General features: G+C 44.1%; 1 protein-coding gene across 1 annotated transcript in view; it reads right to left on the reverse strand.

Moving 5' to 3' along the window:
• The window catches only part of SPATA48 (spermatogenesis associated 48), a 77,594-nt gene extending 54,880 nt beyond the window's left edge, over positions 1-22,714 (reverse strand). Inside the window, exons 1-3 of the mRNA XM_044295268.1 lie at positions 22,143-22,714; positions 14,318-14,397; positions 10,028-10,098 (exon numbers count right to left, since the gene is read on the reverse strand). Of these exons, the coding sequence (XP_044151203.1) occupies positions 10,028-10,098; positions 14,318-14,397; positions 22,143-22,659 (668 nt within the window). The 5' untranslated portion in view covers positions 22,660-22,714. The remainder of the gene's footprint in view (positions 1-10,027; positions 10,099-14,317; positions 14,398-22,142) is intronic.
• Positions 22,715-24,319: the final 1,605 nt, after the last annotated feature.

A 24,319-nucleotide genomic window follows, 5' to 3' on the forward strand; every position in this document is an offset into this window, starting at 1 on the left:
TGAATAGGCTGTGAGTAGCGGTCGTGATCTGTGCTATAAAGATATATTAGTACTGCAGGTGCGCACGGTGTAAACACAAGTCTTAGTCTATACGATGCTAAAAAATTACCTGATAGGTTCCTGCTTTACTAAATTCAATGGTGCATCCTTTTTCTTTCCTTTTTTCTTTTACCGGTTCTTTATTTTGTAGGTATCTTTTGAATAGGAGCGTTCTCCTGGCTCACCTGCAAGCACGGACGCTGCCCCGGCCGGGAGCACGCGTGGTGCGAGGGAGCTTGTTGTTACGGTCGTCCTGGAAACCACTTCGGTGACGTCACCTCTGTGATTACTGTAGCCTCCGTGGGACAAAAAACCTCCTACGCATTTCGGGGCCTATCGGGCTCCTTCGTCAGGGATGGTTAATGCATTGTCCATGGAGGTTTAAGTAGTTGGTCCGGTTTCCATGGCAACATATATCAACATATATCAGGCAAAAATGTAAGTAAGAGAACGTCCCGTTTTCAGATCTTGTTTAGAATAGTATAGGTGTAGTCTTCGTCGTACATACGGGATCAGGATTATATTTCTGAACATTTCCTGACATTTTCCAAGGGGTGTAATGAAACCTGTTCATTTAGGTGTTATGAAAGAATTGGTAGTTGTTTAATTCTCCAGGTCTGTTATGGGTATGTTCATTATTAGTGGAAAGCATAGAGTTCTATTTCTTGATTTAACCCATTGGGTACTAGACTGTTACATTTAAAAATCCATTTGCTTTCCATCCTTGACATAAGTTTGATATAGTCCCCTCCCCTGCTATCCTGTTTTATTTTTTCAATGCCTACAAAGATAGATCCCTGGAATTTGCCCTGGTGGAATTCAGCATAATGGCGTGATAGTGGATGATGGTCTGCTTTTTTGTGAATATCATTAATATGTTCCCTAATTCTGGTTTTCAGTTCTCTTTTAGTGCGTCCTGTCACGGATGATCCGCGAGAATATTGAACTGTCCTCCCAATATTATCAATACTACTCTGCCTTATTGATCAGTAGGTCTATTAAACAGTAATTATTTCCCTAGGCCCCAGAACCTACAATTTGATTATTCAGAGCGTCTCCTTCTGTTGTACTCAGAGAACAACGTAGTCCTTTTGTTCAAGTCAATCAATAGATGCCCAGCAGATAACGCAATTACAGCTGGCTTCCTCAGGTTGACAAAAGAACTTCCCTGTCTGCAGAGATATCACAGCTAATTCCAGGGAGACATTTGGTGTCGCTGCCATAAGGGGTCTGTAAGCTAGTTTGCTGCAGACAGGCCGGCACCAAGGTTTCCCAGACTGCAACATGAATCTGAGATATGATTTTTACCTTTTTAAGAGAGCCCATGAATCTTACGGACGTAAAAATTACATCATCGTGTCACTCAGAATTCACTGGACGTTTACATAGGACAAACATAACTCTAAGATGTACCCAGGTAAAGTTATGGTGTTACCCCATCATAGAACCAGTTATAATAGTAATATTTGGTATCCCTGAACTCCATATTTTGTGGGGAATGTGAATATGTGCTTGTTACTTGTGTACAGCGGAGACATCCCACGATATGGCACATGCCATATTTCAGAACTGACATTCACCTCAGGAATACAGCCTGCCCAGCAGACGGACTCTCAATTCCCCGCCTTGATTCTGGGACCCTTTATAACAAAGACCTAGAATCTGCTAAAGGAGTTCTCCACTTTAACAACACCTGAAAAGGGCCTCAGCCAGAGAACCTGTGGGCTGAAGGCATAATACACTGGACAAAGGCTTCTTGGACTTTATCCCTGCAACGGACTATTTCACCAACGGACATCTTTTCTGCGGAAACTAAGTATTTTCTTTCTTTTCTCCCTTTTGTTTATTGGACTATACTTTCCTTGATTATTGTGTTATAATTACTGTGCATCGTGATAATTTGTATTGTATATAGATATATAATAAATGACCTCCAAGTCATTTCTCTAGCCATATGCCTGTTTTCAAACACTGCAAAAACTTACCCTAGCCTCTCCGAAGGGAAAGCTACTCGGTTGTGTTATCTAGATAGTGGGTTCCTTGCTCCCATAAATTGCAAGGTGGTGGCAGTTAAACTACCCTGTGTGTAGTTCCGGTCGCAGTTCGTCGCACGCTTACTTGCGGTCAGTCGGAGGTCCACTCCCTGCGCTTTCAGCCCATCGACTGTATGGACTCAAGTTAGACTGTCGGTGTGCTGAAAGTGGCTGGGAGGCCTGTTTGCGGATTGACCACTAGGGGCGTTGTGACGGTTTTGTGACGTATTGTGCCCGCGGCGGTCGCAGTTCGTCACACGTCCGACATAAATTTTTTCACAGGGGCACCTAATGTAATAAATAACCCCTTTGGTGCTACAAGAAATATAATCCTTAATTGTGAATTTGCCCTGTGGGGTATCAAATCCCAGTGTAGGTTTAATGAAGGGTCTGGATGTTTTACAATTTTTACATAATCTACATGGATAAAAACCTTTTTTGATGTTTGTTTTGTTCACCACCACATTTCTTTTGATAGATGGGGCTACAAGATTTGCTAAATTGGCGGTTCTTTTAAAAATAAATGTGGGGTTTGGAGAAATCCTGTCCCCAATTATCTTATCATACTTTAGGATGTCCCAATGTTTATAAATAATTTTATAAACCCTGCACTGTATGTGGTGATGATGGGAACTTTGATATTATTGGTAACATCATTGATACATTGTTTCTTTTGCATTGTTTTGTCTTTCAGTAGTATATTCCTGTCAATGTCACTCACTGATTTAGTGATAGGGGTCAGTGATTCTTGCTTATATCCCTTTTCTATAAGTTTTTTATTTAATATGTCTATTTCATTTTGATAATCCGTGTTGATGGTGCAATTCCTATGGGCTCTTATATACTGGCTGTAGGGAATATTATTGAGCCATATAGGTAAATGGCAACTTTCCAAGGGAATAAAACTGTTGGTGTGTCATGGAACCATGAACCAGACGTACAACAAGAGATAAGTGGAAATAAGAAGGCTTTATTGAAAATCAAGCTGTAAGGCAAAAGTCCAAACGGATGGCTAAACCGAAGCAGGGTCTTGCGAAGCCAGAGGTCAGGAACCAGAAGGGTAGTCAGACGAAGCCAGGATCAGGAACCAGCAGGGTAGTCAGACGAAGCCTGGATCAGGAACCAGCAGGGTAGTCAGACGAAGCCTGGATCAGGAACCAGCAGGGTAGTCAGACGAAGCCAGGATCAGGAACCAGAAGCAGCAGCAGTCTTAGAAGCATGTGAACACAGGAGGACCAAGCAAGGAACTGAAGCCACAGACCTCCTATATATATGAGCTAGGCATCCAGCTCCTCCCAGTGGGAAGGAGAAGCCGCAGGGTGGGAGGCTACAAGAAACCCAGAAACCAAGATGGCCGCCAGCACATGTCAAACGAAGGAGAACAGCAAGAAGGTAAGACCATGACATGGTGTCTGTCGGTTTATGATACGTTTTGGTGTGTAGTTTCCCATTTTCAATAAATATAGTAAGATCAAGGAAATTAATTTGTTTTTTTATCAAAGGTTGGTGTAAGGTGTAGGTAAAATTCATTTTTATTTAAATTATTTAAAAAATTATTGAGGGATGGTATGTCCCCTCTCCATATAAAAACAACGTCGTCGATGAACCTTTTCCAAAGGACCAGACCTGCACCGAGCTCGCCGTTGGGAAATATGGTGGGCTCCTCCCATCGACCCATGTACAGGTTTGTGAAGCTCGGTGCGAATCGGGTCCCCATCGCGGTCCCCCACGTCTGAAGATAAAAATCAGATCCATATTTAAAATAATTATGTTCCAAGATAAAAATGATGCAGTCTCCAATAAAATTGATCTGTTCATCTGACATGGTTTGATCCTTTCTTAAAAAATACTCTGCAGCTTCACGGCCTTTTTTCTTATCAATGACCGTATATAGGGCGGTCACATCTAATGTACCTAACATAAAATCTGACTCCCATGAGATCCCTTCTAGGATTTGCAAGATATGTTTTGTATCCTTCAGATATGCCGGTAATAATAAAACTTTTTCTTGTAATAAGACATCCACATATTTAGATAAATTCGAGGTGAGACGTCTATACCTGAAATTATTAGTCTACCCGGGGGACTGGTTTGATTTTTATGGATTTTTGGCAAATAGTAAAATATAGGGATCTTAGGACTTTGGTTATTGATAAAAAGCATCTCCTCCTTTGAGAGGGCTCCCATGTTTTTACCTTTTTGAATTAATTGGTTCAGTTTAGCGAGAACAATTTAGAGTCAGTTTGGGTTACCTTGCAGCTTGATAATCATAAGGTAACTCGTGTAAGTGTGATATATAGACCACCTAGCCAAGCTAAAATGGCATTGAAGGGGGAAGTTATCATTATGGGAGACTTTAATCTTCCAGATGTAAACTGGAAAACCAAAATAGCTAGCACTGCCAGAAGTACACATATTCTAAATTCCCTACTGGGATTATCTCTACAGCAAGTAGTGGAGGAGCCAACCCGGAAGGAGGCCATTTTAGATTTAGTATTCACAAATGAGAATTTGGTATCTGATATTACTGTAGAGGAAAGCTTGGGATCTAGTGATCACCAGTCAGTGTGGTTTACTATAAGTACAGTGACTGAGTCACACCACACAAAAACAAAAGTTTTAGATTTTAGAAAAACAGACTTTTCTAAAACTAGATTAGTGGTATACGAGTCCCTATCAGACGAACAGTTTCATTGGAGTCCAGGAGAAATGGGACTACTTAAAAGTGGCACTATTGAAGGCAACAGAAAATTGCATTAGGCTTGTCAGTAAAAGCAAAAAATGGAAGAGACCCCTGTTGTACTCAGCAGAAGTGGCCAAAATCATTAAAAACAAAAAGATAGCATTTAGGAATTATAAAAAAAAACAAAAAACGAGGACGACAGACAAATTTATAAGATTAGGCAGAGAGAGGCCAAACAAGTTATAAGAGCTTCTAAAACACAGGCAGAAGAGAAATTAGCTCAGTCAGGGAAAAAGGCGATAAGGCATTCTTCAGATACATAAGTGAAAAAAGGAAACTAAAACAAGGAATTACCAAATTTAAAAACAAAAGAAGGAAGGTATATGGAAGAAGATAAAGAAATAGCTGACTGCCTCAATGAATACTTCTGTTCAGTTTTTACAGAGGGAAATGAAGGAGAAGGACCTCAGTTAGGAAAGAAGACAAATGAATCTTTTGATGCATGTGTCTTTACAGAGGAAGAGGTTCTAAGTCAACTGTCTAAAATTAATACAAAGAAGTCACAGGGGCCTGATGGTATACACCCAAAGCTATTAAAAGAGCTTAGCGGTGAACTAGCAAAACCATTAACAGATTTATTTAACCAATCACTGGCAACAGGAGTCGTCCCAGAAGATTGGAAATTAGCAAATGTTGTGCCCATTCACAAGAAAGGTAGTAGGAAGGAATCGGACAACTATAGGCCAGTAAGCCTGACATCAATAGTGGGGAAATTAATGGAAACCATACTTAAGGAGAGGATTGTGGAACATCTAAAATCCCAAGGATTGAAAGATGAAAAACAGCATGGGTTTACTTCAGGGAGATCATGTCAAACTAATCTTATTGATTTTTTTAATTGGGTGACTAAAATAATAGATGGAGGAGGTGCAGTAGACATCGCTTATCTAGACTTTAGTAAGGCTTTTGATACTGTTCCACATAGAAGGCTTATCAATAAAGTGCAGTCTTTGGGCTTGGACTCCCATATTGTTGATTGGATTAGGCAGTGGCTGAGGGACAGGCAACAGAGGGTTGTAGTCAATAGAGTATATTCAGACCAAGGTCTTGTTACCAGTGGGGTACCTCAGGGATCTGTTCTGGGACCTATATTGTTTAATATCTTTATCAGCAAAATTGCAGAAGGCTTCAATGGTAAGGTGTGTCTTGATGACACAGAGATTTGTAACAGGGTTGATGTTCCTGGAGGGATACACCAAATGGAAAAGGACTTAGGAAAACTAGAGGAATGGTGAAAAATCTGGCAACTAAAATTTAATGTTGATAAGTGCAAGATAATGCACCTGGGACGTAAAAACCCAAGAGCAGAATATAAAATCAGTGATGCAGTCCTAACCTCAGTATCTGAGGAAAGGGATTTAGGGATCATTATTTCAGAAGACTAAAAGGTAGGCAGACAATGTCACAGTGCAGCAGGAAATGCTAGCAGAATGCTTGGGTGTATAGGGAGAGGAATTACCAGTAGAAAGAGGGAGGTGCTCATGCCGCTCTACAGAGCACTAGTGAGACCTCATTTGGAGTATTGTGCTCAGTACTGGAGACCATATCTCCAGAAGGATATTGATACTTTGGAGAGAGTTCAGAGAAGAGCTACTAAACTGGTACATGGATTGCAGGATAAACCTTAACAGGAAAGATTAAAGGACCTTAACATGTATAGTTTGGAAGAAAGACGAGACAGAGGGGATATGATAGAAGCTTTTAAATACATAAAGGGAATCAACAAGGTAAAAGAGGAGAGAATATTTAAAAGAAGAAAAACTGCTACAAGAGGACATAGTTTTAAATTAGAGGGGCAAAGGTTTAAAAGTAATATCAGGAAGTATTACTTTACTGAGAGAGTAGTGGATACATGGAATAGCCTTCCTGCAGAAGTGGTAGCTGCAAATACAGTGGAGGAGTTTAAGCATGCATAGGATAGGCATAAGGCCACCCTTCATATAAGATAGGGCCAGGGGCTATCCATAGTATTTAGTATATTGGGCAGACTAGATGGGCCAAATGGTTCTTATCTGCCGACATATTTTATGTTTCTAGGTTTCTATGAAAGCATTTTTGAAAGAAAAATAATCATGTTTTTAGTTCTCCATTTTCTGAAAGCCATATCTTATTTATTTTTTGGGTGATTGTCTTTGGTAGAGTCTCATTTTTTGCGGGATGAGAAGGCAGTTTGATTGGTAATATTTTGTGATACATACTACTTTTTGATCATTTGGTATTACACTTTTTGTGATGTAAGGTGACAAAAAAATGGATATTTTTTTTACGGTGTTCACCAGACTTAGCTCATGTGATATTTTTATAGAGTAGGTTGTTATGGACGTAGCGATACCTAATATGTCTGTTTTTTAAAATATATTTTGATTTTAAACAACAAAAAAATTATGTTTTAGTGTCTCCATTTTCTGAGAGCCATATCTTTATAATTTTTTAGGTGATTGTCTTAGTTAGGGTCTTATTTTTTGCAGGATGAGATGACGGTTTTATTAGTATTATTTTTGGGTACATATGACTTTTTGATCACTTGGTATCACTGCAGGGGCCTGGCAATCACTGATAGCTGGGCCCCTGCTGTATCCGCCGGCATCACTGTAAAAGCAGATAGCAGTGAATTAACCCCTTCTATGCTGTGTTTAGCGCTCACCGAGGCATAGAAGGGGTTTGTGGTCAGTGAGAGATCCCATCTGTTCCCCAACTCGGTGGTGACAGGGACCCAATGGGTGAGAAGACAGCCCGATGCCTCAGGACCTGCCTTCTACAGAAGCCAAGGAGTTCCAGCCCACTGACAGGCCTTACAATACAGATTTATTGCAATGCACTGTAGAGGGGATCAGACACCCAAAAGTTGAAGTCCCAGAGTGGGACAGAAATAAAGTAAAAGAAATAAAAATAAAGTGTTAAGTAAAAAAAAAAAAAATGCCCCTTTCCCCTGATTTTATAATAAAAAACAAAAAAAGAAAAAAAACACACATATTAGGTATTGCTGCATCCGTAATGACTGGCTCTATAAATATATCACATGATCCACCCTGTCCAATAAACACCATAAAATATAAACTGTGTCCAAAAAGCTATTTTTATTACCTTACATCACAAAATTTGCAACAGAAAGTGATCAAAAATACGTATTCCCCAAAATGGAACCAATGAAGTCATCAGCTCATCTCCCCAAAAAATTAGCTCCTACATAAGACAATCGCCCAAAAAAGAATATGGAGACACTAAAACATATTTTTTTTTTTTTTTTTGCTATTATTGTGTTAAAGTGAAATAAATAGGAAAAAGTATACATATTAGGTATTGCCACATCCATAACGACATGCTCTATAAAAACCTCTCATGACCTAACTGGGCCAAAACAATACATTTTTGGGTCACCTTGTCCCATAAAGTGTAATAATGAATTATCAAAAAGTCATATGTACCCAAAAATGGTACCAATAAAAACGTAAAGTCTTCCTGCAAAACATGAACCCTTGCAGAAAAATTAAAAAAATATGGCGTTCAGAAAATGGAGACACAAAAACATAATTGTTTTTCAAAAACGCTTTATGTAAAACTGAAACAAACAAAGAAAGTAGACATATTTGATATCATCGCGTCCGTAACAACCTGCTGTATAAATATAGGACATTATCTAACCTGCCAGATGAATGTTGCAAAAAACAAAAGATAAAAATAGTGCCAAAACAGCCATTTTTTGGTAACCTTGCCTCACAATAAAATGTAATATATAGTAATTAAAAAAACATATGTACCCCAAAATAGTACCAATGAAACTGTCACCTTATCCCGTAGTTTCCAAAATGGGGTCACTTTTTGGGAGTTTCTACTGTAGGGGTGCATCAAATGGGACATGGTGTCTAAAAACCAGTCCAGCAAAATCTGCCTTCCAAAAACCATACGGCACCCTGCTACACTAGATTGACAGGGCCAAGCAGCATTCACCTCCTCCTGCCGGCCCTGTGCGCTGGGGAAATCTCGTGCCGTTCAGTATTCGGCGCATGCGCAGTAAGGAAGCCGACAGCCAGGAAGAGCGCCCTTCACTCACTGCGCCGAATACTGAACAGGACAGAGCAGGCGCGAGATTTTCACAGCAGACAGGGCTGTCAGGATGAGAACAACGCTGCCTGGCCCTGTCAATCTAGTGTACCAGGGCGTGGCCAGAGGTGGAAGAACGGAGCCTCTAGGAGCAGGGGTAACGCCCCCCCTGCTCCTAGAGGCTAATTAGCATATTATAAAAGTTATATTTCTGGAGTAACGGGGGCAGAGATAAAAGTAGGAATAGACTAGTTAGGTTCAGCTGACATTAGCACATCGCTAATGTCAGATAGTTTAATAGGGTTTATTCTGCTGACAGAAACCCTTTAAACATTTTAAGAATTGCTGCTAAACTTCTAAGCCTTATAACATCTTAAAAAATAAAATGACATTTACAAAATGATGCCAACATAAAGTAGACATATGGGGAATGTTAAGTAATAAGTATTTTATGAGGTATCACTTTCTGTTTTAAAAGCAGAGAAATAGAAATTTTGAAAATTTAGAATTTCTCAATTTTTTTCATAAATAAAAAGGTAAAAAATGTTGACTCTAATTTATGACTGTCATGAAGTACAATGTGTCATGAGAAAACAATCTCAGAATGGCTTGGATAAGTAAAAGTGTTCCAAAGTTATTACCACATAAAGTGACACGTCAGATTTGCAAAAAATGGCCTGGGCAGGAAGGCGCAAACTGACCCGGGGTAGACGGGCTTAAAATAATAATTCTTATCCCATTTGGTGAATGGCTACCTAATGGATGGCACTGTGCTTGGTAAGCTGTGAGGAGGCTGGGGTACTCACTGGATTCCTGAGGGCTCTTTAAACAGCTGATCAGCGGGGGTCCCACTGATCACATACTGATGACCGATGATGAGTATAGGTCATCAATAAAAAACACTCAGAAAATCACTTTAATAGTATACCGCCTGATGGCTAAAGTTGCAGGAAGTATTATCAAATGAATGAGTTACCATAAAATGCATGGCTTTGCATAGCTATTCATAAGGGTTGCCCCTTTCCAGCACTCTTTATAATATAAGGGAGTCCCAGGTAAGAACAGCATAGGGCACTTAGAAATGGGTTGTCTACATGCTATGCGAGTTCCTAATATAACATAATATGTAAAGAAAAAAAAAAAGCTAATGTGTCCAAAAATATTAGGTTACCTTTGTGTTGACGAGGTGTACATATATTTTTTCACCATGTCATCTCTTGACCACGAAACAGCACTTTTCTGCTGCTCAAAACAGACAGGAACAAAAACAAAAAATCAAGGTAAAGACAGTTGCAAAACAGCTCATCACCCCATACTACTAATAATCATTTTCTTCTCTTTGCTCAATGAAAAGATGAGACTTTAGCAGTAAGCACACTGCATACATGTAAGGCCTCTAGCACACGACCGTTGTGGGTTTTGTGGTCTGCAAATTGCGGATCCGCAAAACACGGATGGTGTCTGTGTGCGTTCTGCAATTTGCAGAACGGCGTGGACAGCCATTAATATAACTGACTATTCTTGTCCACAAAATGGAGAATAGGACAGGTTATATTTTTTTTGCGGACCACGGAACGGAGCAACGGATGCGGGAAGCACACGGAGTGCTGTCCGCATCTTTTGCTGCCCCACTGAAGCGAATGGGTCCGCATCCGAGCCGCAAAGATTGCGGCTCGGATGCAGACCAAAATAACGTTCGTGTGCATGAGGCCTAAGCGGTGCAAGAGTGTACAGATATCAAAACACTATAGACACCCTGAACTTTGGGGGCCTGTTTTCTCAGTAAAATCAATAAATAATTACACCACACATTAGTTTTAAAGGGCATCAGTCAGCATGTTTGTACCTATGAAACTGGCTGACCTGTTACATGTGCTCTTGGCAGCTGAAGGCATCTGTGTTGGTCCCATGTTCATGTGCCCACATTGCTGAGAAAAATATTTTTTTACATATGCAAATGAACCTCTAGGAGCAAAGGGAGCATAGCCATTACACCTAGAAGCTCAGCTCTCACTGTGACTGCTGCGTCCTCTGCACTAGGATTGACTTTAGGAGTAGTCAGCACCATGCATGATCACATTACATTGCCTGATCAAAGTTCAGAGGGTGCAGCAGTTGCAGACATTGCTGGGCCTCTAGGAGTAATGATAGCTCCCCCGTTGCTCCTAGAGGCTCATTTGCATACATTAAAACATTATGAATAGAGATGAGTGAATTTCTTAGAAATTTTATTCGGCTGATACGCTGAATTTCACAAAAAAATTCACTTTGTGACGAATTACTTCGTAATGAAGCGCATTTTTTGTAAGTAGCAGGTGCAATGACTGCAATAGCGCCACCCCTGTCATTGTACCCCTCAGATGCCGCATTCATACATGGTCACAGCATCTGAGTGTAATTTCACACTGTTTTTAACAATAAAAAATACAATTACATCAAACTTACCACCTCCATTTGTTCGCAATGGGCCGGCCGCCGCCATCTTGCTTGAAGATTTCCGCCGAAATCCCATACGGCGCGCGATTACTTCATCACACCAGTTGGCATGATGATGTGTGATGATGTAATCTCGCGTGGCATGGGATTTCGACAGAGATCTTCCAGCAAGATGGAGGCTGGCAGCCTGTCGGCGGCAAGTTAGGTTTATTTTTTTGACATTTTCAGTTTAAATCGATTCGCTGACACGAAGCACGAGGAAATTCGGCTTCTAGCCAAATAGAATTTATCCTGAAATTAGGATTTAATTCCACTTCATGGGATTCGATTCGCTCATCTCTGATTATGAACATGGAACCAATACAGATGCCTTCAGCTACCAAGCGCACATGCAACCAGTCAGCCAGTTTCATAGGTAGAAATCTACTGACACATGCCCTTTGAGGCAGAATATTTTAAAATAAACTTGTGTAAAATGTTAGTTACCCTTTAATGATTATGTAGATGTACAGAATTCTGGTTTCCCACTCTTCTTTCCTTAGTTCACATCTCCTCCCATCCCTTAATTGAACTTGAGTCACAGCTATAGCATCCAACCAGGAGACAATGCAGCTGTCACTCAGAGCAGAAGCACCTCAATAGAGAAAGCACTTCACAGTGAAGAGCTCCCTCTGGTGCACTTAAAGGGATTGTCTGAGATAATAAAAAATCTCTGACAATCTGTTTACCAGCCTAAAAAAAAAATATCATCTTATACTGCAACACTGGTCCAGTCCTACTGTTGTTGCTTGTTAACAAACTGAAGTGGGGATGCGCAGGTATATTGCATGTGACCGCCACAGTGTTTGACTATCTCCGGCACTCCCAATCATTATCCTCAACAGTGTAAAGCTTAGGACAGTGATAAACTGCATCAGTGACATTCTGAAAACATGAATGTCACTGTGCACATCACAGCTTCAGTGACGAGGTGATGTATAACATGTAACTGCCACAGCCAATCACAGTGGTGAACCCGGGCAGAAGCAAGTACAGGCAGAAGCGCATAATGCTGCTCGCCTGCTCCTGCCTGTGCCCCCCAGAGATTTACTAACTCCTACCATAGCATATGGGTACCCTGTAACCATATGCTATGCCAGGATTAGCTGAGCGGAGTGGGCTCCTGCTTCTCTAAGCTAAGATCCAGCATGTCAGCGCTTAGCTTAGTGAAGCGGGCAGAAGCAGGAGCCCACTCCAATCAGCTAATCCTGGCCTAGTACATGGGTACAGGGTACTGATGTGCTATGGCAGAAAGTAGTAAACCTCTGGGGGGCACGGGCAGGAGCAGCAATATGCGCTCCTGCCCCTACTCGCTGCTCTGCGGCTTCATTTATAAAATGTCATGTTCTTACTCTGTACACCGCTGAGAAGTCAGCGGTGTACAGAGAAGTGAATTTTAAGCGCACAGGGAATAGGTTGCTAAAAGTGTAATAAAAATACAAAAAGCATTAATAAAGTATATTAGAAAGTGTTACTATGGCATTAGGGACATCTTATTAAAATTTTATTCAAAAGTTTAGTTACTCTTTAACTGAGTATTCTCGACATTGTTTAAGCAGTCCTTAGAATGCTGTTAAAAAATAAATAAAATCTTCCTGATCCCCCCCCCGGTGCTCCCACTCCAATGATTCCCGGGTCTACGGCGATCTCTACTCCAGGGTCTCTCATAATACACATGAAATAAGGGCTCAGCCAATTACAGATTGAGGCGAGTTACAGCTGCGTCCAATGATTGGCTGAGAGGTTATTTCCTATTTCATGTGTGTTAAATGGGACCAGAAAGCAAAGCAACGGGGACCCAGGAATTGTATGAATGGGAGTGGCAGGGGATTGGGGCGGTTAGTGTGCCTGTTTAAAATAAATATTGGCCTGAGAAACCCTTTAAAGAGACCATATCATTCTGGTTACAAGTCCCTTACTTTTTGGGTAAGAAAAAACTGTTAGATCGGTGGGGCTCTGACCACTGGGACCCCAACGATCACTAGAACATGGGACCCATGTCCCCTGCTTGAAAGAAATGCTGGTCAGACATGCACACCACTGCTCCATTCATCTCTATGGGACAGCTGGAGATAGCTGAGTACAGTGTTTGACTATCTCCGGCACTCCCATAGACTTTGAATTGAGCGGTGGTGCACAGGATTAACGGGTCCTGCGTTCTTCTGTTTGTTGGGGGCCCAAAAGACAGACCCTCACCAATTTAACAGTTATCCCTTATCCATTGGATAGAGGATAGCTTGTTGTAACGGAATACACCTTTAAAAATAACCAAAGTTACTTTACCAAAGTAACAATAGGTGCTGCAACTTCCACCAATCGCTGGAACAAAGAAACAAACGCTTTGCAGAGCACTCTGCACTGTGTCCCTTTGGCTCGGATTAGCTCTTTTGGGAGATTTGGGATAAGCAGTGTATGGGTAGAGACCTTTTATTAGCCCATACAGAATTCTGATTGTTTCTTCCAGGAGAGAGCCGTTCCAGTTAAAAAATATCTGAACCAAAATCTTCTGCCCCTTTTTTTTCCAGTGATCAGGGTTGTTGTCAGGTACCCTTTAAATATTTATTGTCACATCCTACTTATAAGTATTCAGTCATAATATTCAAAGAGGTTTTGAGGAACTCCTATATTGATGACCTACGCTCAGGATAGGTCATCAATATGTGGTTGGTGGGGGTACAGCACAATCATCAGCTGTTTGAAGAGGCTGTGATGCTCCAGTGAGCGTTAAGCCCTCCTCACAGCTTATCAAGACAACACTGTACATTGTATAGCAGCTGTGCTGGTATTGAAGCTCAGACCCATTCACTAGAATAGAGCTGAGCTTCACCTAGGCCATGTGACCGATGAATGTGGCATCCCTGGCCTAGCTAGAGGCTGCGGCGCTCACTGATCGGCGGGGGTGCCGGGAGTCAGTCCTGAGGACAGGTCATCAGTACATGAATCCTAGAAAACCTCTTTAATCATAAGACCATACAGATGGTTCTACCTGGAGCTGGAATGTCTGTGTTAATGATGTGCCAGGTCCACGGGTCACTTGAGGATTTGCCTTCACTTTACTAGTCCAACCTGAAGAGAAAAGCCACAATATTTGCCAAACTTTTTTTTTTTATGGATGGTGTACAGCAGTTCAAGGTAGCCATGAATGGCCAGCATTGCTTATTGGTAATAGCAGAGATTAAATACAAGACAAAATAATTAATTAAATATTCATGAAATGTACCTGGATACAGGCAGCATCTTCATCGTGACCAAGCCTATATAAATGTTAGGCCTATTTCACACGACCTGTGGATCATGTGATTGGACCATGTGATCTGACGTCACCACAGGTCCTTTAGCCAGCAGCTCATAATTAAAGAAGTAAGAAGAGACCGGCAGCCACGCGATCAAGAGGAGAAGGCGAGTTAATTATTTTTTAACCCTCAATTGACCACCTACTAAGCATTCTGTATTAAAGAATGCTATTATTTTCCCTTATAACCATGTTATGAAGGGAAAATAATAACATCTACACAACACAATCGCAGTCAAAACTGACGCAATTGGGTACCTACCCGCGCGGGTTTGCCGCAACCCATCCGGACCTTATCCGGACATGCTCGTGTGAACTCAGCCTTACACTGACATAATGCTGTCAGTGAGGGACATGCAACATAATAAGGCCCCATGCACACGGCCGTTGTTCACCGCGGCACAGTACAGTAATACACTGGTATAGATCATACCAGTGTATTACTGTATTGCGGCGGCAGCAGGGAGCGCACGGCGTCATAGCAACCAGTGACGCCGTGCGCTCCTGCTCTCAGGAGGGATCCAGGCCGCGGTTCCACGGCCCGCACACGGCTGTGAAACACGGCCGTGTGCATGGGGCCTAAGTCATTATAAAGCTGTTCAATCCTGTCAGAAGAACAGAGTTCAGAACGGGAGCTCACATTGGCACACGCAGCGGGTTTCTCGCACTGAACTTGCTTGTCTGTGTCTGCCCTAAAGGGGTTTTCCTACCAATAATCATGATTTCCTGTGGGCAGACCAGAAAATTATACTTTTCATTGGTTCCACAGTCTCCCCTTTGTTTCACAGCTGTGACGTCACTGCAGCTACCAAGAAATGTCTGAGTATTCTGCCCATTCGAAAACCAAATCATAGATTATTTAGATTTTTTTTTACAGTTCCAGAGAAATTGGGGGAATTTTATCAAAACTGATACAAAGTAAAATGGCAACTTTACTATTCCTTTGCGCCAGTTTGATAAAGCTTTTTTTACATGGCCATATCGGATTTGTCCGCAAGTAGCTGACCCTTGAAAAAAAAAAAAATAAGAATAGCTTAGAAAATGGACCTACGGTGAGAGTCTCGGATATGTGGCAAAAACAGATGCCTGCATGGCCCCAGTGACTTGTATGGGGGTTAGTGCGCTATTCATTTAAAAGCTGAAAAATCTGGTCCTGTGCATGAAAACTTAGGCCTCTTTCACACGGGCGTTGTGGGTGACGTGCAGGAAAAGATGCGGATGCGTTGCGGTAAAATGCGCAATTTTTTTCCCCGCGAGTGCAAAGCGTTTTAATGCGTTTTGCACCTGCGTGAGAAAAATCGGCATGTTTGGTACCTAGACCCGAACCTGCACTTCTTCACAGAAGTTCGGGTTTGGGATCGGTGTTGTGTAAATTTTATTATTTTCCGAACAGGAGCACATAGAAGGAGGGGAACACCATATGGGTTTTGGAAGGCAGATTTTGCAGGACTGGTTTTGTTTATACCATGTCCCATTTGAAGCCCCCTGTTGCACCCCTAGAATAGAAATTTCGAAAAAGTGACTCCATCTAAGAAAGTACACCCCTCAAGGTATTCAAAACTGGGCTTACAAACTTTGTTAACCCTTTAGGTGTTCCAGAAGAGTTAATGGCAGATGGAGAAACAATTTAGAAATTTCTATTTTTTGGAAAATTTTCCAATATAATCAATTTTTTACAGGAGTAAAACAAGGGTTAACTGCCAAACAAAACTCAAAATGGTTTGCCCTGATTCTGTAGTTTGCAGAAACACCCCATATGTGGTCGTAAACTACTATTTGGCTAAATGGCAGGACATAGAAGAAGGGGAACGCCATATGGTTTTTGGAAGGCAGATTTTGCAGGACTGGTTTTGTTTATACCATGTCCCATTTGAAGCCCCCTGTTGCACCCCTAGAATAGAAATTTCAAAAAAGTGACTCCATCTAAGAAAGTACACCCCTCAAGGTATTCAAAACTGGGTTTACAAACTTTGTTAACCCTTTAGGTGTTCCACAAGACTTAATGGCAGATGGAGAAACAATTTTAAAATTTCTATTTTTTGGAAAATTTTCCATTTTAACCCTTTCTTTTATTACTGGAAAAAATGGGTAAACAGCCAAACAAAACTCAAAATGGGTTGCCCTGATTCTGTAGTTTGCAGAAACACCCCATATGTGGTCGTAAACTACTATTTGGCTAAACGGCAGGACATAGAAGGAGGGGAACGTCATATGGTTTTTGGAAGGCAGATTTTGCTGGACTGGTTTATTTACACCATGTACCCTTTCAAGCCCCCTGATGCACCCCTAGAGTAGAAACTCCATAAAAGTGACCCCATCTAGGAAACTATGGGATAAGGTGGTTGTTGTTTTGGGACTATTTTAGGGGTAAATATGATTTTTGGTTGCTCTATATTACTCTTTTTTGAGGCAATGTAACAAAAAAATGAAATTCTAAAAATGTTTCTACATTCGCTATTTAGTTTTGTGGAACACCTAAAGGGTTAACATAGTTTGTAAAGTAACTTTTGAATACCTTGAGGGGTGTAGTTTCTTACATGGGGTCACTTTTTTGGAGTTTCTAGTCTAGGCTACATCAGGGGGGCTTCTGGTGACATGGTGTCAAAAAAAAAACTGTCCATCAAAATCTGCCTTCCAGAAACCGTATGGAGTTCCCTTCGTTCTATGCCCTGCCGTGCGGCTATATAGCCATTTACGACCACATATGGGCTGTAGGTTGTCTGGGCATGCTGGGAGTTATAGTTTTACAACATCTGGAGGGCCGCAGTTTGAGGATGCCTGCTCTAAAACTAATATTTTTTTGGGGAAAAAAAATTGTTTCTGTGTCAAAGTCTAAGAGCCATAGTGTTTTATGTTCTCTAGTGGACTGTTGGGGATTATAACAATTTAGTACTCCATGGAAGTGTGATACTCCCTGAAGCAATCGATAACGCAGAGGCCCGGATGATCAGGGCACGTGTCACATTGAGTAGTGGTGTCCTTCCGTATCCCCCTCTTGTGACACACTCTGCATCTTTTTTGGGTTCGTCCCTTCTTTCCAGTATGGGGGACCACACCTGGAAAGTGTTGGCCAGGGACGATCCGGGCGCCTCCAGTTCCCGAGGTACTCCGGCCTGCTCTTTCCCGGTCTGAAAAGATTGAGGACTGCCTCATAGAACTGGAGGAATGTCCCTGTGCTGCCAGCGCTTCGGGATAGTACTAAAGAGTTGTACATGGCAACCTGCACCAAGTAGACCGCAACTTTTTTGTACCATGCCCGGGTTTTACGCATGGCGTTATATGGCTTGAGGACTTGATCAGAGAGATCAACTCCTCCCATATACCGATTGTAGTCGACGATACAATCGGGCTTGAGGACCGTTGCCGTGGTACCTCGCACAGAGACTGGGGTGGTGCTGTTACCGTGGATTGTGGACAGCATAAGGACATCCCTCTTGTCCTTATACCTGACCAGCAACAGGTTTCCACTGGTAAGTGCACGGGTCTCACCCGTGGGGATAGGTACCTGGAGGGGGTGGGCAGGGAGGCCGCGTTGATTTTTCCGCACGGTCCCACAAGCAAACGTGGATCTGGCGGCAAGGGACCTGAGGGTCTGGGGTCTGATAGATGGATCAAAGAAAGTTTTGTGTAAAAGTTCTTTTTTTTTTTTTCCTAACTAACTTTTCCCTTCTTTCCCTTCCTAATGGTGCCTCTCCCTCACTGACCCTAACCTACCTGGGTGGCGATGGGCGCAGGAGGGTGATGGATGCCGATTAGGGGGACGCAGGAGCTGGTGCTGAACGGTGCTGCACGGTCAGGGTGCTGGACAGGAAGAGGAGGGGAGAGAGGAGCGCAGGAAGTTTGAATCTCGCGCCTCTCTCCCCTGCACCAATCAGGACCCTGGACAGCAGTGTTCAGCACCAGGGCCAGCTCCGCCTCGCACTGCGATTGGTGGTGTGTAATCACACCACCGATCGCAGTGTTTTTCCGGTTCATCGGGTCACAGGACACCCGAATGGACCAGAAACGCAGAAAACCGCAGGTCTGAATTGACCTGCGGTTTTCTGCGATCGTTGATACGGGGGCATCCCGTTCCGATTAACCCCCGCGGTACGTCATGGGTCCCTAAGGGGTTAATACAGAATGCAAAGTAAATTAGGGATGGAGGGGGTTAAAATTTAAAAATAAAAATCCACTTGTTCGCGAAGCCCGGCTTGTCTTTATTCTTCTTTGAAGACCTGGGAGGAAAAGGACCTTTGGTGACGTCACTGCGCTCATTACATGGTCCATCACCATGGTAATAGGCCGTGTGATGGCTCCGAGCTCATCACATGGTCCATCACCATGGTGATGGATCATGCGATGGACCATGTGATGAGTGCAGTGATGTCACCAAAGGTCCTTTTCTCCCAGGTCCTCAAAGAAGAAGAAAGAAGAGAAGCCGGGCTGTGCGAACAAGTGGATGAGGTGAGTTTTATTATTTTTAACCCCTCCATCCCTAATTTGCTTAGCATTCTGTATTAAGAATGCTATTATTTTCCCTTATAATAATGTAATAAGGGAAAATAATAAAGATCGGGTCCCCATCCCGATCGTCACCTAGCAACCATGCATAAAATACCCACCGCATCCGCACTTGCTTGCGATTTTCATGCAGCCCCATTCACTTTTATGGAGCCTGCTTTGCGTGAAAAACGCACAATATAGAGCTTGCTGCAATTTTCATGCAACGCACAAGTGATGTGTGAAAATCACCGCTCATGTGCACAGCCCCATAGAAATGAATAGGTCCGGATTCAGTGCGGGCGCAATGCGTTCACCTCACGCATTGCACCCGCGCGGAAAACTCGCCCGTGTGAAAGGGGCCTTAGGGTAAATGCACACATTCAGGACTTATGTGCAGACAATCTGCACTGAAATCCGCAGGTGTTTGCAGGGAAATCTGTGTAGTCAATCCGCATCATTGGTGCTGATTTGCATGCAGATTTGGTGCTGATTTTTACTGTCCCCATTGATGTAAACCAGTGGTGCCCAACCATTTTTCGTCTGAGGGCCGCACTAGACTTGATATACATTTTGCGGGCCGGAACCAAGTAGCTTTGCCAGAAAGAAATGCAAACGCTGTGAGGGGGCACGTGTGAGCATTACTACTGTGAAGAGGGCACATATCTGGGCATAACTACTGTGAGGGGGCACATATCTGGGCATAACTACTGTGAGGGGGCATGTGTGATCATTACGTCTGTGAAGAGGGCACATATCTTGGCATTATTACTGTGAGGGGGCACATATCTGGGCATTATTACTGTGAGGGGGCACATATCTGGGCATAACTACTGTGGGGGGCATGTGTGAGCATTATGTCTGTGAAGAGGGCAAATCTTGGCATTATTACTGTGAGGGGGCATGTGATGTATATGTGTGTAATGTATGTAGTGCAGTATGTGATGATCACACACTGCACTACATACATTACACACATTTATATATCACATACTGTGCTGTCACCTTCTTCTGCAGGTCTACCTTGATGTCTGGTCTTTAGGCTTCAGTCAGATCCTCCACCGCCATGCTTGCGCCATGTGCCCGACACCACCAGGAGCTGGCCCCTCCTCCTTTCATCTTCCGCCGGCTTCTCCTACAGCAGGGCGCTCTATCGCTCGCCCAATCTTACCAATCAGGGGTGTAGCTAGAAATGACTGGGCCCCATAGCAAAAAAAATTATGCCCCCCCCCTCCCGGATCTCCCACCCCTAGATACCTATCGGACCTCCCACCCCTTCCAGAGTTCCCACCCAAACACCCCTCCAGGACCTCACACCCCAACATCCCCACAGCCCTCCCTAGATCCCCCTTCAGTGTCGTCCACGGATATCCCCCCTTCAGTGTCGTTCACAGATATCCCCTCCTTCAGTGTCGTCCACAGATATCCTCCCCTTCAGTGTCATCCACAGATATCCCCCCCTTCAGTGTCATCCACAGATATCCCCCCCTTCAGTGTCGTCCACAGATATCCCCCCCTTCAGTGTCGTCCACAGATATCCCCCCCTTCAGTGTCGTCCACAGATATCCCCCCCTTCAGTGTCGTCCACAGATATCCCCCCCTTCAGTGTCGTCCACAGATATCCCCCCTTCAGTGTCGTCCACAGATATCCCCCCCTTCAGTGTCATCCACAGATATCCCCCCCTTCAGTGTCGTCCACAGATATCCCCCCCATCAGTGCCGTCCACAGATATCCCCCCCATCAGTGCCGTCCACAGATATCCCCCCCCATCAGTGCCGTCCACAGATATCCCCCCCCATCAGTGCCGTCCACAGATATCCCCCCCATCAGTGCCGTCCACAGATATCCCCCCCCCATCAGTGCCGTCCACAGATATCCCCCCCCCATCAGTGCCGTCCACAGATATCCCCCCCCATCAGTGCCGTCCACAGATATCCCCCCCCATCAGTGCCGTCCACAGATATCCCCCCCCATCAGTGCCGTCCACAGATATCCCCCCCCATCAGTGCCGTCCACAGATATCCCCCCCATCAGTGCCGTCCACAGATATCCCCCCCCATCAGTGCCGTCCACAGATATCCCCCCCCATCAGTGCCGTCCACAGATATCCCCCCCATCAGTGCCGTCCACAGATATCCCCCCCATCAGTGCCGTCCACAGATATCCCCCCCCATCAGTGCCGTCCACAGATATCCCCCCCCATCAGTGCCGTCCACAGATATCCCCCCCCATCAGTGCCGTCCACAGATATCCCCCCCCATCAGTGCCGTCCACAGATATCCCCCCCATCAGTGCCGTCCACAGATATCCCCCCCTTCAGTGCCGTCCACAGATATCCCCCCCTTTCAGTGCCATCCACAGATACCCCACCCAGAGCCACTTCCTAGCTAATTTATTCACTGCACTTGCCTCTGAAATTGAAGAGAAGCGCCGTAATCTCGCACAGGCAGAGGCCAGGAAGACGGTGCATGCGCACTTCGATGCCTCTGCCAGTGCGAGATTACGGCGCTTCTGTTCAATTTCACAGGCAAGTGCAGTGAATAAATTTGCTAGAAAGTGGCTCTGGGTGGGGAGATTGCAGGCACAGGCAGCATCGCTTTGCTGCCTGTGTTGTTCACAGCGAGCCCTGCGCTGATAAAGTCCGGTCACTGCGCGGGCCGCATGACACGGCTACGCGGGCCGCATTTGGCCCGCGGGCCGTAGGTTGGGCATTACTGATGTAAACAAAGACAATCCAGACAGGAAAAATAAAATAAATTGACATGCTGCGGTCAAAATCCGCACAGAAAAAAAATCTGCATTGTGTGCATGAGAATTTCAAATTCTCATAGAATACAATTTCTGCACGGAAATCTGAGCAGAAAATCTGCATTTAGCCTAAATCTCATTCACTGAAATGGCTGTCAATATTTGGATACTTTCTTTAATAAATTTAGAATTTTATCTTTAAAAAACTTTTTATTGCATTTTTATAAAAAAAGAAAAGGGTATTTAGGATTTTTTGGACAGGGGGTTATGCAGTGGTGACAACCTTACCTCCAAGTGCCGCTCGGAGTGCTGCATCTGGCCTGGACACAGAATTCCACTGTGTGCCAGCTTTATGGATGAGATGGTGGAGGTCACTTTCTTCCTGTGCCCAGGGTATAGGCTTCTGGAGGGGCCCAGGAGGTACTTTTCCGGCAGGTGGCGCAGTCTTACATCTCATGTTGTGAGAGCTGCAGCTTTGCTCCCAGGGGTCAGCTTCCTGAGGCTTCACATAACTAATATCAGCCAAACAGGGAATGGTTTTACCTGTGACTGGGCTCACATCGGCATCTGCCCCCGGACTCATAAACCCTGAGCAGGGGTCCACAAGAGGCACGTCATCCCGCAGAGGGTGCAGACAGTACCCAGGCATCTCAGGGGAAGATGCTGTGGAGTCCACGTAGTACTGGAAATTGGCCCTGCTGTCAGGTCTGCTCTTGCTGAGCATTGCGTATGGTTGATGAAAGTCAGATCTGCGTCGGTGTTCTGCATCTCTGCTGACCTCGTGAGCTGTGGTGGTGACAACCATCCCTGCAGAACCCAGCGATTCTTCTCTCCGCCGAACGCTAAAGAATACGTCTGAAATTGCGCTCCATAGTCACAAGTGGACAAAGCGTCCTTGGTTGCTAGGAGACGGCGAAGTAGCTAACCACGCCCCTTACCTCTATAGTTACGAGGGGAGGAGTGAGCAGATAGATTCTGGCGGGAAAATCCCGGAAATGAGGTCGCGTCATGCTACGCTGCTTCTTCTCGAGCTTATTTTCGTATCATGCTTTGGAAAGAGCGGATGATGTGGCTGGTGCTGGACCCAGCGTGTTTGCGGGTTCAGTCCGCATCAAACGCTCGTTCACACACACGTGCTTTTGGTGCGTCGTGCTCTAGAAGCCAGAGCTGCAGTCACAGAATAACTGGTATTCGGTCGTTAGGTTTCACAGGTTTACACCAGCAGTCACACGTCAGCAGTATGACGCTGTACAGATATGGCCCTCAACCGTAGACTACATTGTAAATGGTTGTTCCCCCAAGGTATCCTAAACCTAGGGGTGCAGAGCCCTGTAGGGAGTGTAGAAGTGACCGCACAGAGGGGTACCGGCCTGTGGAGCAATGTACAGGGTTGGTGGTAGCAGAAGCTTCCTCCATTAACTACTTCATTACCAGAGTGATTTCCCCCCTTCCTAACATGGCCAATTTTTCAGATGTAGACGTTTCTTTTGTGCCATTAGATGATGGGTGTAACATTAAAAAAACTAGTTAAAGAAAAAACGAAATTTAAAACCATCACTGTACCCTGAAAATGGACGCTATTTGTGTAATTTATCTACTGGCTGCTCCCGCCTTAAAGGGAGTCTTTCACCTAAAATCACACACTAACATCAGGCTCTCCATTAGGCCCCTTTCACACGGGCACAGTTTTCTGCGCGGGTGCATTGCGTGAGGTGAACGCATTGCACCCGCACTGAATCCCGACCAATTAATTTCTATGGGGCTGTGCACATGAGCGGTGATTTTCACTCATCACTTGTGCGTTGCGTGAAAATCGCAGCAAGCTCTATTTTGTTCGTTTTTCAAGCAACGCTGGCCCCATAGAAGTGAATGGGGCTGCGTGAAAATCGCAAGCAAGTGCTCCAAAGGCATTCCGTTAAGCATTCTGTCATAGAATTGCGTTATGGTCCATGGTAACGGAATCCATAACGCAATTCTGCTTTTACCACCAAACGAAGTGTGAACGAATTTCAAATTATGAAATTTGCGTATCTCTACTACTATTACCATAACTTTAATTTTTATATTTTTTTTATTTCTCTTTTTGTTAATTTTTTATAAAATAGTTCTTTTATTAACCCCTTCCCACATTATCACGTACATGTACGTGGTGGAATGTGGTGCCTTACTGAATTCCCACTTGCATGTACGTGATGTGATCGGGCGGGTGCAGCTCCTGTTACTGATAGCCGGGCCCCTGCTGCATCCGCCGGCATCTCTGTATGCGGTGATGCCGGTGGATTAACCCTTTCACATGCGGGCACGTGCAGGGTTTGCAGAGGGAGGGGCTCCCTCCGATTCCATCGCCCCCCGCACTACACTGACAGGGGGCAGATGGTTGCTATGGCAGCCCGATGCCTTGCACAGGTATCAGAGCTTGCCAGCTACGGAAGCCCAGGAGATCCAGCCTCCTAGGACACTGTCTG

The sequence above is a fragment of the Bufo gargarizans genome, chromosome 5, assembly GCF_014858855.1.
Source record: "Bufo gargarizans isolate SCDJY-AF-19 chromosome 5, ASM1485885v1, whole genome shotgun sequence".
Taxonomy (NCBI): domain Eukaryota; kingdom Metazoa; phylum Chordata; class Amphibia; order Anura; family Bufonidae; genus Bufo; species Bufo gargarizans.